The sequence below is a fragment of the Hippocampus comes genome, unplaced genomic scaffold, assembly GCF_001891065.2.
Source record: "Hippocampus comes isolate QL1 unplaced genomic scaffold, H_comes_QL1_v1.1 scaffold22, whole genome shotgun sequence".
In the NCBI taxonomy this organism is placed as follows: Eukaryota; Metazoa; Chordata; class Actinopteri; order Syngnathiformes; family Syngnathidae; genus Hippocampus; species Hippocampus comes.
In genome coordinates this window covers 5663703-5678152 of record NW_017806175.1, presented here as the reverse complement: position 1 = coordinate 5678152, position 14450 = coordinate 5663703, and the positions used below count along the sequence as shown (strand labels likewise).

Genomic DNA, 14450 nt, shown 5'->3' with positions numbered 1-14450 from the left:
TTTTGGAGTTTAAACCACACCCTTCCCCCCCCCCCTCCTTTCCCACCCCCTTTCCTCCTTCTGCCTCCCCCGTGTGCACCACCACGCACTCCTCCTCTTCCTCCTCCTTCAGGCGCGTGCAGCTGTGCGTGTGCGTTCTCGCTGTCTGCCACGCGCATCATCATCATCATCATCGTCATCCTCCTCATCGTCATCGGCGGCAACAAAAGCGACCAAGACAAGAAGAGGAAGGACTCGCCGCGCGATCTCCGTGAGTCTTCTCGCTACCGGGACCGTCGTATGATGACCTTGTCACCGCATTCGCACACCCCTCATCCATCCTTCCATTCCTCCACTCTTCATCCCTGCTTCACGCGCGCGCGCTCGCGCGCGTCGAAACGTGGATATTCGGACGCGAGAACGCCCTTGTGCGCGGGCCTAATTGCCAAACGGCTTTGTGGTGCGACGTGTACGCGCGTGGGGGGGGGCTGCATGTGTGATACCAAAGCATCCAGACAGACGGCGATTTAAATGCCAACAAACAACGGCCACATTTGTTGTTACGTTGTGCCAATCCACTCGTGGCCCGTAGCCGCTAATCTGCCATTTAAAAGCTTTCCCCTAGTGATCCACGCCTTTGTGCGCGCGCACTGTGTGCGTGTGCGCGCGTGTGTGTGTGAGAGACATGTTTGTTTATCCAGGAGACAATGCATCATTTTGGAGATGTGGAGGTTGGGAAGGCTTATGGTTGCAACCCCGCCTCACTACCACATCTCTCACACACACACACACACACAAAGATACGTGGTAGAAGAGGGAGGGGAGGGTGTTACACACACACACACACACACACACACACACACACAGAGCTGAAAATGCATTTGTTTTTTATTACATGTTTTATTAATAGCCAATGCTGCATTACTGTCATGTGGTGGCAGGGGTGACATGATGACATGCTCCCTTTTGCATTTATGGAGCACTGGTTCACCACATTCTATTCATCTCTCACAGTTATGGTCGAGGTATGTAAAGCCCAACGCGGACTGTTGTGCTATCAAGCCCAAGAGCAGGTGTGTGTGTGTGTGTGTGTTTGTGTGTGGATGTGTGTGTTGCAGTGGTGCACAGTCGTTTGCACGATGCAGGTCGATAGAGTCCTGCAGGTACAGATGCCTGAACACAAGGGGGACCATATGGGGCTGGTGGGATCGTTTCGTCAGGCTGTTGTGTAATTGTCAAATCAAATGAAAGCACCGAGCGCGCGGACGAATGGGCCCTCGCGCCCTTGTTTTCGTGGCGAATCCGTCAAAGTAGTTGTAAAATGTTGACATTGTGCTCCGCCCACATGAGATGCCATAGTCAAAAAAAAGCTTTTGGCAATTCAGGGTTGTCCATACGATCGCCGCGTCAGATTGAATCTCATTTGGCCAAATTCCCTCGTGTAGGTTTTGGAATTTCCCCAATTACAGCATCAAACCAAACTGATGCCGGGCAAGGGCCCTTGACACTTTTTCGTAGGTTCTGTTACGATTAATGTGGCCACCAAATTTAATTTTCATCAGTGTATATGTGGAACACTGACTGTAACTACGTTGATCATCTTGACTTTGATATCTTTTGAAAATAACTGCCTCACCTCAATTCAGTGCTTCCCATTTCCCCCCTTGAAAAAAGGTTAATTGAAACTGTCGCTAAGAACAATGCTGACTGCACATATTGCATCTCCTGCTCCAATATCCTTTAAAAAAAAATAAAAATAAACACCTCATCTTCAATAAACAAGTCAAAAATCACCCCTCGGGACAAGCTTGTTGAAATTGTGTTCAGGACAATACTTAGTGTACAGCTCTGACATCTTTTTAAAAATGAACACCTCACCTCAAATAAACACCTCCTCCAGGAATATAAAATCGCCACTAGGGGGCTGTGCATACCTTGATACCTTAACTTTAACGTCATCTGATATCACCTTGTGTCTGGTCTGTACCACAACATAAACCACTTGCAGAGCAGGTGCGACATCTGTAAAGCTGATGTTTAAAATAATTTCCTGAGCCCAATACGAGGAAAATAACAAGCATGGCCAATTCCTAATTGAGGTGTGCCACCTGATTCGCGGCATCCATACGCACGCGCAAGCTTGCCCTTCTGTTCAGCGACGTACACAACCGGCGGCTTTGTGTGCGTCAGCCGATGCGAAGGATGAATGCCTTTCTGTTCTGCTGCACTGTGCCTTTCCAGCTGCGAGACAAAGTGGCACTCTGTGCCTCCTCCGGACACGGCAGAAATAGATCAGCTGACCGGCTACAATATGAGATGATGAAGTCTCGGGCACTGTACAGTGTACCATACACACGCACACACACACACACATAATCAAGATTATTATAGTCATTGAAAAGTAACAAAAGAGCCAAAAAACCAAAACTGAAATAACATTTTTGTTCACAAAATAAAATCAAAAACAAAAATGCTTTAAAAAAAAAAATCAAAACGCATTTAAATTTCAAAATAACATTTCTAAAACTGGTGCTTTGTCAATGGCTTAGATGAGCTTTCGGAGTTTGTTGTAAATGCTTTTATTTTGGTATTGCAGTACATTTTCTGCAGAAGAAAGAAAGATTGACAATTATAGTTCACTTTACTGTATTACACAATAACTAGTGAGCCTCTTTTTTAATGTTGCACTCGAAAAACACTCCCTATATTGAATGATAGGAAAAAAACTAAAACTAATGCTAAAACAAAGCATTTTCAATATTTTTTCCTACTAACAAAGTTGCTCTTAAAAAAACAAAAAAAAAACAAAAACTGAATCGAAAATAAAAACCACGCGCTCACACAGCCAAGCAAACGTGACTGCATGTGACACCTGACTCCAGGTGATGCCCTAGTTCCACAGTGACAGCAGGCAGGTGAGGTGGAACACTCCCCAGATAGCCTCGCATACACAGCTGCACGGTAAGAAGGCCTTTTTCTTTATACTCACACACACACACATGCAAAAAAACAACACATCAAGATTCCTAAAGTGTCTTTCTATCTTCTCCTTTCTGCGGTTATTCCTTATTTGTTTCATAATGTGTGTTTTATGCATCCGGGGGGGCTGTCGCCTTCCGTACACACTCCAGTGCTTCAATTATCCGCCGAGTGGAAAATCTCGTGTCATGCGATACGCGCCCACACGTTGCCCCAAAATATCGACGGCGACGTTCACTCCTCGGTCCATTTTTGACATGCAGGATGTTTGCGACGATTGGATAAGAAATTCGTGAGCACCCCCGTGGCCCCTAGACCGGAAGAGGGGAGGAGGGGGGAAGAATCAGAAAGAAAAATCCCCCCCCCCCATTGTTCTTGTGGTTTGCTCTTCTTTGAATGAAGCCACATGATACAGTTCGGATTCAATTGCCTGCTATTGCTAAGCTACTTTGGAAACCGTTATAAAAGGATGTGAGAGTGTTTGTTTGGGGGGGGATTGGGGGGTTGTTGTTGTTTTTTTTTTTTTTTTTCTGGCTTCTCAATGTTGCAGAGTTGCACCTGTCGCGGCTGGATCAACGCGTGTTAGACTGTTAGTTAGACTGTACAGCAATTGCTGGTGGTGTTATTATTATCATTATTAATATTATCCATCCATTTTCCGTTCCGCTTATCCTCACAAGGGTCGGGGTGGCGGGGTGCTGGAGCCTATCCCGGCCGCCTTCGGGCAGTAGGCGGGGGACACCCTGAACCGGTTGCCAGCCAATCGCTGGGCACACAGAGATAAATGACCATTTGTCACTGTGAGGTTGACGCGCTAACCAGTGGCCCACTGGGCTGCTATTATTATTATTATTATTATTATTATTATTAATTTTGCTTCAGTTGCCTCCCCCGCCCCCCCTTTCCCTTCCATGCCACCCACCATGCCACCGCCATGTTCCACGTGAGCCGCGATACTAACAAAAGCAAACTTGCTGTTTTTGTGTCTCTTGTGACCGTTTCCTTCCTCCCCCCCAAAGCCGCCTCCCGTCGCAGAAGCCTCCGAGGCATTCGTGGGCCTCAAAAGTTTGCAAACGAGCCCGTCCATGTTCCCTAAGGTTTTACTGCAGTGGTGCGCGGCGCTGTCGAGCTGCGCGGCTCAAATAGGTAAAATCGTGATGACTGTCTGGCACCAAAAACAACAAAAAAAAGCGCCACACTGCTCGTTTGCTGCTGGCTGTTGCCGCCGGGAGCTGCCAGGCGGGCACGCTTTTGCGACGCTTCGCAACACTTGACGACGCTTTTGCGTGAGGCACGCATGGCGGCTCGCCGCGCTTTCTCCCATCTCATCACCAGCCAGCGATTTGCCACCTGAGGGGCCTTTCTTTCTTTTTTTTATTTTATTTTTTTTAAGAACCATTGGGATGGAAGACAAGCTGTCGTGTCACCTCCCATGCATCTGGAAAGTGCTTCTGCTTCACTTTGTTGCATTTTTCGTTGAGGTTCGTGACAGCTTTATTCCAGTTTGGAAATGCGGTGTTTCCCCGACTATATTGTTTTGTTTTGTTTTCCCCCAAGCAATCTTTTTTTTTTTTTTAAGGTTTTTATGATGTAGTGAACCCCTGTTTATCACCAGGGTGCATTCCTGACCCAAAATGAAGATCCGCGATCTCGAGCGACCATATAAAAAGCATTTCAGATGATGAAAACACACTTATGAAAACAAAAGTTTGTGTTCTCTCTTTTCCCTTCCACAAATCCTTGTTTCCTTCCTTCTTTTGTCTTTATTTCTCCCACTCCTTCTTACCTCCTCCTTTTCATCCCTTCTCTTCCCTTCCTTCCGGGCATCTTTCCAACATTCCTTCCCTCCTTCCTTTCTTTGTTACATCCTTGTTACCTGCATTCCTTCCATCCTTCTTTCCTTTCAAACAATCCTGACATCCTTCCTTCCATCCCACCTTCCCTCCTTCCTTTATTCTTCCCCTCCTTCTTTACTTCCTTCCTTCCTTCTTCCCGCATCCAACCTTCCTTCATTTCTTGTTTCATGCCATGCTTGTTTCCTTTTTTCCCCGCGCACCTTCCTTCCTTCCTTTCTCATTTCCTTCCTTCCATCCAACCTTCCTTCATCCTTTCCTTATTTCCTTTCATCCATCCTCATTTCCTTGCCACCTCGCTTTTGCCTCATGCCACTCTTCCTCCCTTCCTTCCATATAGTGATAGTCCATAACATTGTATATCCAAAAAAAAACACGCCTTACACCCGTCTGCAGTTAAGTAAATTCCCACGCTTCCTTCGTCTCGCCGCAGCCGAGGTGTGCTGCGGAGCGACCATGGCGACGGGCACCACGGAAACCGAGCCTGGTATGCTTTTAGAGCAATCCAAAGGCACAGGTAAAAAAAAGGACCCAAAACCTCTTAAAGAGACAGCGTTTATTTTCTTTTCCGTGCCGTTGTCTCTTTAACCGCTGCATGGTGTGTTTTGAATTGATGCAAACGCTGGACATTTTTTTGCTGCTTTGTGGTGGAGGTCGAGACTTCGGTAGAAACGAAAGCCCTCTGCTGGTTTCCCGCCAGCCTCCCTCGGGCTCGCTTAGACCCCACCTGATTGGCCGAGTCGGATGTCCATCCGGCGTGAGGAACCAGCAGGAGGCTCGGGGGGGTTTTTTTTGCACAGTGAGCAAGCAAGCACGCGGTATTAGTGGCTGGTCCTTTCTCATTTCATGCATGAGTGTGTGAGCGGGCCCTGGGCGGTGCATTAAGGTCTTTGTTTCGTTGGCCAGAGCGAAAGAGAAAGAGAGAGGGAGGCAGAAGTATGAAGAGGTATCATACTTATGCATCTTGTGCCACCGTATGTTTTTGTTGTTGTCATTAATCAGTGTTTTCTTTGTGGGATTAGGTTGTCAGTCGTGTCCCAACTCCCAGCTTGGGTGTCCCACCTGAAGACGAAAGTGCCCAACTTGGCTCACTGAGGCGTGCCACCCCCCAAACTACCGTTGAAACTGCTGGGTTAAAAGTACTGTGACCCAAATTGGGTGAAGTAGCTCACCTGGTCCTGGGGGCAACAGGAACTGAGCTCCATTTGTTTGAGGATTGGATTTTGATCCAACAATTAGTGCAAACTAACCATACTGCAGAGTTAACAAGAAATTGGTTACTAGTTTAGTGTTGCCGTGGTGAAAAATAATACAAATGTCATCAGCGATATTTATAAGAAGAAGAAGAAGAAGCAACTTCCCTCTGTCAGGGTCACCATCGCAAATCACTCACAAGATGCGTTTGGCACAGTTTGGACACCTGACGCCCTTCCTGACACAACCCACCCAGTTTTATCCAAGCTTGAGAAGCGGCAGCGGCTGGGAATTGTCATGTGGCCTGAAGGGTCCACCAACATTTTCTTAGAATGTTACATTCAATTGACTTCAACTCCCACTCCACAATACAAAACTGCATGCGTCCAAAATGGCGGTCAGCTCTTTAGCTCTTCAAATCCAATCATCAACCAAGTCTGCCTGGCTCAAAATAATGAACCCAACCTTGCGTCAAAGTCTTGCAAATGTATAAGAAAGAAAATCATCTCCTGTCCCGTAGAACCGTTTTACATTAAACATGCATTAACGCTTTCAGCCACCAATAATGATCACCTGTCATCTGATAACGTGATAAACTGTCCACTGTAGTGACCGCTGTCCCCCAAAGGGTTAAAAATACTTTGATACACCCAACAAAAATACTCTTTTGTCGTGAAACTGTGTTGACTGCCATTTAAAACTACCGCAGCGAGGATTTATATCCACGCCAGCGTAAGCAGAACTTGCGCTGCGGCTTGAATAGGAGAAGCGCTTGTTAGGTCACAGCGGCTGCTGAAACCACCGCCGTGCAACCGCAACGTCCGCCACGTGTCTGACCAGACGCCGCAAGGGTGACAAGGAGCCGGTCGCTGAACAATCTCGTTTCATGAGCACAGAACGGGTCAATGTCGGCCTTAACGATGCCAAAATGACACCAGTGGGCTGCGCAACCGCAACGTCCGCCACGTGTCTGACCAGACGCTGCAAGGGTGACAAGGAGCCGGTCGCTTAACAATCTCGTTTCATGAGCACAGAACGGGTCAATTAACGATGCCAAAATGACACCAGTGGGCTGCTCTGACCCCCCCACACATATTCACTGCCTCACAGATTGCTACCAAGAAACTATTGTATTCACTTATTCATGAATCCGTTCGACCCCGTGACATAGCAGGTTGGTTAAAGATGCTGCCGCTCCATAATGGCGTGCGCCTCACTGTTTACAACGGCCAGAATGCTCCGTAATATACCAGTAAGACTGGTTTATGATGAATTTGTGCAGAAATAATGTTAAATAGAGTACAGTGGTACCTCTACTAACAAACGTCTCTTCAGACGAAATTTTCAAGTTACGAAACGCCTCAAAAGGAAATTATTGGCCCTTGTTACGAAAGAAATTTAAAGATACGAAAGATAAAAAAAAAACAGTATGGGCCGCTACTCGCAGCTCCGAGTTTCCTGAACGGAACATACTTCTAGCTGCTCTGCCATTGGCTACTACCGAGCATCATCATGGCCTCCCATTGGCTAAGAGGGACCGCTACCATAAGTGTGTATGTCTGTCGATAGATTGAAATGTGTCGATGCAGCATACTCGTCACTCGCCTAGGAGGTGTTCCGATAGTTTTACATCAATGTGAGTCACCCAGAAAAAGTGTTCAGCAGTCTGGCGATCGCTCACTGTGCTGAAGTTTTCCCCTGGACATTTTTGAAGGATTGTTAACTTCGAAAATTAAAAGCCGACAAAGGCAAAACATCCTTGGATCAGTTCTTTACAAAACGCCAGGCAAAAAACACTTCTGAGAGAGAACATGAACTAAAAAGAGGGCAAAAAAAAAAACAAGCAGGATGCAGTTGAACGTTTAAATGACCATCATTTTAATTCTTTACTCTCTTCTTTTTATTTTTTACATTATGCACCATTCTTTTATTGTGCAATAATCTAATTGTAACAAGCATTTTTATGCTTTAGAAAACATTTATGTTTGAATTTTGGGCAAGCTTGGAACGGATTAGGGCATTTACATGCAAAATGCGTCTCGACTTACAACATTTTCTAGTTTAGAAATTTCTCACCGAAACACTTAATTTTGTAAGTAGAGTTACCACTGTACTGACTTTCTAACCCGAAGAAGGAAATGCTGTACACTGGAGCGCTATCAAAGGCGTCCATAAAATGATGATTTCATGACTTATTAACGTATTTTATGGTTGCGGCATCAGCTTTCCTCTCAAATGACGGTGATATGAGGATGTCATGAAGCCATAAGGGAAGTGCCACTGGTTTAGCAGGAGATTTGAGTCGTGCTATTCACTGCTTTGCTCGCCTTTTTTCTCTGCATGTTTTTTTTTTCCCCCAACCTTGCCTTCTATTCCCTAACAGGAGTCAACTCGCTCTCTCTCTCTGTTGTCTTTTCATATCATTCGTTTGTCAGTCATTCAAAGCCAAATGTTCCCCCCCCACCCCGCCTCCCTCGCTCATTATCTGGCTGGAGATCTAAAAAAAAAAATGATTGTGCTGTATGGTTATCACGTGGCATTTTTTTTTCTCTTTTCCGCCTACAGAGAAGCAAAGGCGACAGGGCAAGTTCCAGCCCTTCAGACGCCTCTTTGGGAAGAAAAAGCAGAAGAGGGAGACCCAGGGGGGCTTTTATGGGGCACAGCTGAAGGCCAGTTTCTCCACCGGGGAGGTGTGCCATGGAGTTGTGTCCGACGACGAGAACGCCAATCAAAGTCTAAGGTACGCAGTGCCCGTAGATCATTTCCTGAAAATTGAAAGTGTTGATGGCTCATTAACAAGGTTCCTTTTTTGCAACCGGTCAGCGATAAGGATGAAAAGGCTTCAGGGAATCATGCGAAAATGTCATAGCGTTCGTGAGAACATGTTTTTAATTTTCTCGTACAGTATATATATGTTCATGCGTCAACCAACATCTATTTGAAATTAAAAACCGAGCGCAGACTGTTAAGACAACGGTATGGTCCCTCTGTCCGCAGGGAGCTGAATCCCGTCGGATCTCGAGCCCTCTCGCACGACAGCGTCTTCATCCCGGAGGAGTCGGCCAAGCAGGCCGGCCTGGATCACGCCATGTCCCAGGAAAACGTCTCGGACAAAGTCAAAAATCTGCAGGTAAGGCGTCCAAGCGCAGAATGTTGAGGGGTACAAATTTCCAGACTCACCTCCGGGCAATGGCAAAGAGAAGTAAATGTTGTTCAGGGTTCTGGATGATGAGTTTTTTTGGGGAGGATGGGGGCTTCCAGTGGTGCTGTTTTGGAATGCCAAAACCAATGGGCTCCAAGCCCCCAGCAGTCCTCGGTTTCCGTTACCACCTTAATTACTGACTTGGATTGTTTCCCGACAAATATTTTCTGTAATTATGACCGCTACACGGTTAGCGTACCATTGTGATGGACTACTTCAGGTGATATCATCACCATTGGAATGGTGTAAACCAAGTACTTTACATCCCTTGTGCAGTGGGCCACGAATTGCAAAAATCTGCGAGTGATTCACTCGCACCCAAAATGGTTTGTAATTGCCGATTGATGCCACTAAATACTTTTTTTCTATTAGACAAGGCTTTGGCCTGACAAAATGAGTTCCTCCCCTCGCCCCAACGCACTTCCTTGGCACCAGAATGCCACAAGAATGCATCAAAGCAATATTTTGATATTAGACATGGCTTTGGCCTGAGCAGAAAACACCCTGTCCTCCATTTCTCTTCACGCCATACTCGAAACGCTTCCCTGTTGAACGCACAGAAGCAGATCGCGCAGACGATCAAGTTTGGCCAGAGGCTTCCTTCTCTGAGAAGAAGCGAAGGGGATGAGGGAAGCTCCGATGAGGAGGAGGCTCCGCAGAGTCCGCTGAGGGTGACGGCGCAGGTCGAAACAGAGCCCGCAAAAGCCGAGCCGACGGTAATGCCGACGACGCTTCAGTTTCACCCCCCAGCTGGGTCACGGAGTTGTACATTTATTTTGGATTCATCTTTTGTCCAGGTTCAAGCGGTCTCGCAAGCGAGATCGCACCACGGCACCCCTGTCAAGTCCCCCAGGTCCAAAAGAGTCCTCCCGCCCGGCGGTACCATCGAGTCGGTCAACCTGGACGCCGTTCCTCAGTCCGCATTTCTTCTGGACAACACCGCAGCCAAGCATAAACTGTCTGTCAAACCCAAGAATCAGAGGGTTTCACGCAAGCACCGGCGCTTCTCGCAGGTGAGGAAACCTCATTTCACACGAAGGGTTCTCAAACTTTTTGACCCATGGATTCCATACCAGGGAAAGTTTTTCCGAGGCCCCAGTCAGAACCACGATTGTGTACCCTTCAATCCCAGACGAAAACTAACAATACTTAACGCATCCCTAGGACCTCCAGGAAGTAGCCATCCCCGGTGTGGCGCAGGATGACCCGGGAGTGGCGGGCGTCTCGGCGGAGCACCGCCGCAGATCATCCACGGAAGAATCTCTGAAAGCCTTCAAGAAACACCGAGTCGAAGAGGAACGATTTGAAGCCAAGAGGAAGAGGGAACTGGACGAAGAGGAGAGAAGACAAAGAGCAGAGCAACTGAGGATTGAAGAAGAAGAAGAACGGTCTCGTAAGCAGCGCGAGGAGAAGGAAGAAGAAGAGAGGAGGCTCCGCAGGGAGCTGGAGGAAGAGGAGAGAAAGCAGCGAGCAGACCAACTGAGGATTGAAGAAGAAGAAGAAGAACGGTGTCGTAAGCGGCGCGAGGAGAGGGAAGAAGAAGTGAGGAGGCTCCGCGAGGACGAGGAGAGAAGGATGAGGAACGAAGAGGAGAGGAGGCAGCGTAAGGAGGAGGAGGCGAGGCGGCTGAGGGCGGAGCAAAGAAGGAAGGAGGAAAAAGAGGCGAGGAGGCAGCAGGAGCTCGAGGCTCAGCGACTACATTCGGAGGAAGAGGAAAGCAAGAAGAGGAAGAAGGAAACCGAGAAGCAGAGGTTGCGACACATCGAAGAGAAACGCAAAGCGGAGTCTGAAGAACAGCGGAACAAAATGGCGGAAGATGACGCAGACGGATGCTCGGATCCTCAACAGAGGAAGAGGAGAGCCGAGGAGCAGCGCTGGAAAGAGATGGAGCAGCGGCAGCGGCCTTTCTCCTTCCAAGTTTCTTCCGGAGAAAAAGAAATCCTCTTCCCGAAGGTTAACCTGACGCCTGTTACGGGAACCTCTGCGACTGTCGTTCCGAGAGAAGGCACAAAGTCCCCTTCTGGAGTACCGGACTCCCCCAACCGGCAGACTTCTCCATACGTGCCCCACACCGCCATCCTGGTGACCGGCGCGCAGTTGTGCGGCACCGCCGTCAATCTGGACCAGATCAGGGACACCGCCTGCAAGTCCCTCCTTGGTCTCGGTGAGGACCGGAAAGCGCAGGGAACGCCATCATCCGCCAAGACCAAGACGTCGCCGGATCGCAAGTCGTCAAAGGCAAAATCCCTCACTGAGTCCACCGAGGCGGAGCCGGCTGGTGCAGCCGTCCTGGCTGAGTGGGCCACCATCAGGTCCAAGATATTCAAGGGGGTCGAGGAGGGCAGCGAGTACCCAGACCCGAGCAAGGGTCAACCTCCAGCCAGCCACGAAGACCACCACGAGTTTGCCCACACGCACTTGAGGAAGACCGTGTCCGCCAGCACCAAGTTCTCCATCACGCCCGCCAAGAAAAAATTTGGAGATTCAAAAAGGAATTCCGAGTGCTCCAATTCCAGCGTATCAGACGAGAAAACGGGAGAGGATGCCGCGTCGTCTGACGCGTCCGCTTCCGCCTCGCCGGATGCCATCCGAAAAGCTCAGAACAGGACGAATAAGTGTCTCCGCATTCCAGAAAGAGTGGCGGACGAGTGCGTCTTCGCCAAAGACCTCCCGTCTTTCCTCGTTCCCAGCCCCGGAGCCAAGCCTGAACGGCCTGAGTGGAAGGCTCGGGATCGTAGCGGCTCGGCAGAGCCCGAAAGCACGGTGGAGGATGAGGAACCGAGTTTGGACGGCGATGAGGCGCCTTCGCCGTTTGGCATCAAGCTGAGGAGGACCAACTACTCACTGCGGTTCCACAGTGAGCAGTCCACGGAGAAACGGAAGAAGCGCTACAGCGCCGGAGACAGCTTCGACGGTGTCCCCTCGCCCCTGACCCCCATCGAGCCGGACTCGGACGCCTCGCCGGTCTTTTCCGACCGATCCAGTCCAGTGTCACCTCAGAGAGAAGTCAAGTACTCCCTCGCCTCAGCCTCCCCTGTGATTCCGCGAGCCGGCTTGGGCAAATCGCCGAGCCCCACGCTGCAATGCGACGGGGACCACATGCCCTCCAAGCCGTCGCTCTACCGCAGACCCCAAGCCTCACCCAAACCCGCCGATGGAGTTCCCACCCCTCCTCCGTCGCCGCTGCCTAAAGCGAGCCACGGTGAGACCGAGGACTCGGCCGGCCAGAGTCATCCCACGGCGGTTGGCCACCCGCAACGGGGCAACCAAAGCCAAGGTGAAGAGGAGCCCAAGGAGAAAAGATCTTTCTTCCCGTCCATCAACATTCCCTGGAGGGAGAAAGTGGACAGGAAGACGGAGCTCATCAAGAGAGGTCAGAGTCACCTAGTCCACATCGGTCTTGTAAATGTATGGCTTACAGAGGGGCTGCTTGATCAATGGCAAATTGCTTAGACGCGGCTGTTTTCCTTTGCCGCCCCCCCCTGCAGAGAAACCGTCGCTTCAGAGCAGGCACTCCCTGGACGGCGCCAGGGTCCAGGATAAGGAGGCGGGCCCCCTGTGGATCACGCTGGCGTTGCAGAAGCAGAAAGGATTCCGGGAACAGCAGCAAAACCGCGAGGAACGTCGCAGCCAACGGGAAGCCAAGCTGGCCGAGAAGCAAGCTCGGGAGCGAGACAGTGTGAGTTGAGTCCGTGGACTGGACTCTGTGGGAGTGTATATCATAATAAGAAACGTTCAATCCTCATCTTTCCACACGTCGGTCCGCAGGTGGGCTTAGTGATGACAATTAGCTCCACCGAGAGCCGAGGAGGAAGTGGCAGCGTTGGTACGAGTTCGAAAGCTCAGACGCCGGATGAGCTCAAGAGACCGGATAGCCTGCGTGGACGGTTCGAGAGGCGAGAGCAGCTGAAGAAAGCCAACACGCTGCCCAGCTCTGTCACTGGTGGGCACAGCTAGCAAAACTTCTCACATGCTGTACTGAAGAAGAAGTGCAAATTCTTGTGTGACTTGTAAAGTTGCACTGATTCAAAGTTTTCAGCAATTTTTTTCAACCTAAACAGTACCGATACTCAAAGTCATATACGTATTCTTCTCCCTCTACGAGCAGCTGAGACTTACATTATGTGCTGTACAGATGGCCATGTACAATACATCGGTCTTTCAGTCCTATAGCGCCCCCAGGTGGCCAAGGCCGGTTAGCATCAAAATGGCCATTCTGTACAATACAAAACACTCTGATTTATGTAGCGCTTTCACAACAGCACACAAATATAGATTCAAAGAGTAACAAAAACTGTTTAATTTTTTTTTTTGGTGTGTGTGTGTGTCATTGCTGCCGCTTTTTTAAGTACAATATTTTCGAGCGGTATTTGTCTTTGTTTAAATTAGTTTTAGCAAGCGGATGCTACTGCTCACGTGACTATAAGCACGACGACAACAACAGCTGGTGGTATCGCAACTTCGACCTCTTAATTGTACATTGTCTTATTTTACACCAGTTAAGTAGCAACTTTTTTTTGTTTTTTAGTTAAGTAGCAACTTGGATGAAAAGTTTCCAATTTTGTTTTTTTTTTTTTGCCAGTGGAAATCGCCGACTCCACGCCGTCGCCCCCTGCTGTCAAGGAGGTTTCCAAGCGCTTCCCGGCTATGGACTCAGCGCAGGTGTCCACCGAGCCCGCCTGGCTGGCGCTGGCCAAGCGAAAGGCCAAAGCCTGGAGTGACTGTCCTCAAATCATCAAGTAACAACCCCACCAACAACCACTTCATCAACCCTCCAATTTATGATATTAGTGGTCCCCAACGAGCGGGCTGTGAACCGGAACCGCTCCGTAGCATTTTTGGCACCCCCCCCCCAAAAAAAAATCAAATTTCATTGATCGTCCGTGTCGGAAAACAGTTTTGCTTTAAATATATCTTATATGCTTTAAAAAAGTTAGCCCACAAGCGAGCAAAAATGAAGAAGGGGGAAAAAAGTAATTTGAGAACTTCGGAAATATGAAACCGGCAAATGATAAAGAAGCTTCCAAAAAAAAAAAAAAATCAGCAGTCCTACTTCAAATCCGTTTGTTGAGTTTAGTGTTAAATCACTGAATTTCTTGCTTTAATTTCCAACACTTTATCTGCGATGACGAAAACATAATTACGTAGAAGACATGGACATAAGTACGGAAAGACATTTTGTGCTCATGAAGAGAAACAAGCGCAGGGCTCAGCGCTAAATACAACTCCATTCAGCATTGTAG

The 14450-nt window shown here is 48.7% G+C and overlaps 1 protein-coding gene across 3 annotated transcripts; it reads left to right on the top strand.

The window, feature by feature from the left end:
- Nucleotides 1-106: 106 nt before the first annotated feature.
- On the top strand, nucleotides 107-14173 carry cracd (capping protein inhibiting regulator of actin dynamics). Of its 3 annotated transcripts, none has more exons than XM_019897296.1 (10): nucleotides 107-250; nucleotides 3994-4104; nucleotides 8571-8745; nucleotides 9003-9135; nucleotides 9768-9923; nucleotides 10005-10220; nucleotides 10372-12580; nucleotides 12696-12886; nucleotides 12976-13150; nucleotides 13790-14173. In XM_019897296.1, the coding sequence occupies exons 2-10, from the start codon at nucleotides 4044-4046 to the stop codon at nucleotides 13948-13950; spliced, it is 3477 nt and encodes a 1158-aa protein (XP_019752855.1). In that variant the 5' UTR covers nucleotides 107-250; nucleotides 3994-4043; the 3' UTR covers nucleotides 13951-14173. The 3 variants fall into 3 exon arrangements, with proteins under 3 accessions (XP_019752855.1, XP_019752856.1, XP_019752854.1); XM_019897295.1 differs by having other exon boundaries at nucleotides 185-250; nucleotides 3978-4104; XM_019897297.1 differs by lacking the exon at nucleotides 3994-4104.
- Nucleotides 14174-14450: the final 277 nt, after the last annotated feature.

Excerpts from the sequence above, each read along its gene's own strand:
- cracd (XM_019897296.1), top strand. The coding sequence starts at position 4,044 with ATGTTCCCTAAGGTTTTACTGCAGTGGTGCGCGGCGCTGTCGAGCTGC. Across the intron at positions 4,105-8,570 it reads GAGCTGCGCGGCTCAAATAG|AGAAGCAAAGGCGACAGGGC; the intron begins GTAAAATCGTGA and ends TTCCGCCTACAG. Across the intron at positions 9,924-10,004 it reads CCGCAAAAGCCGAGCCGACG|GTTCAAGCGGTCTCGCAAGC; the intron begins GTAATGCCGACG and ends TCTTTTGTCCAG.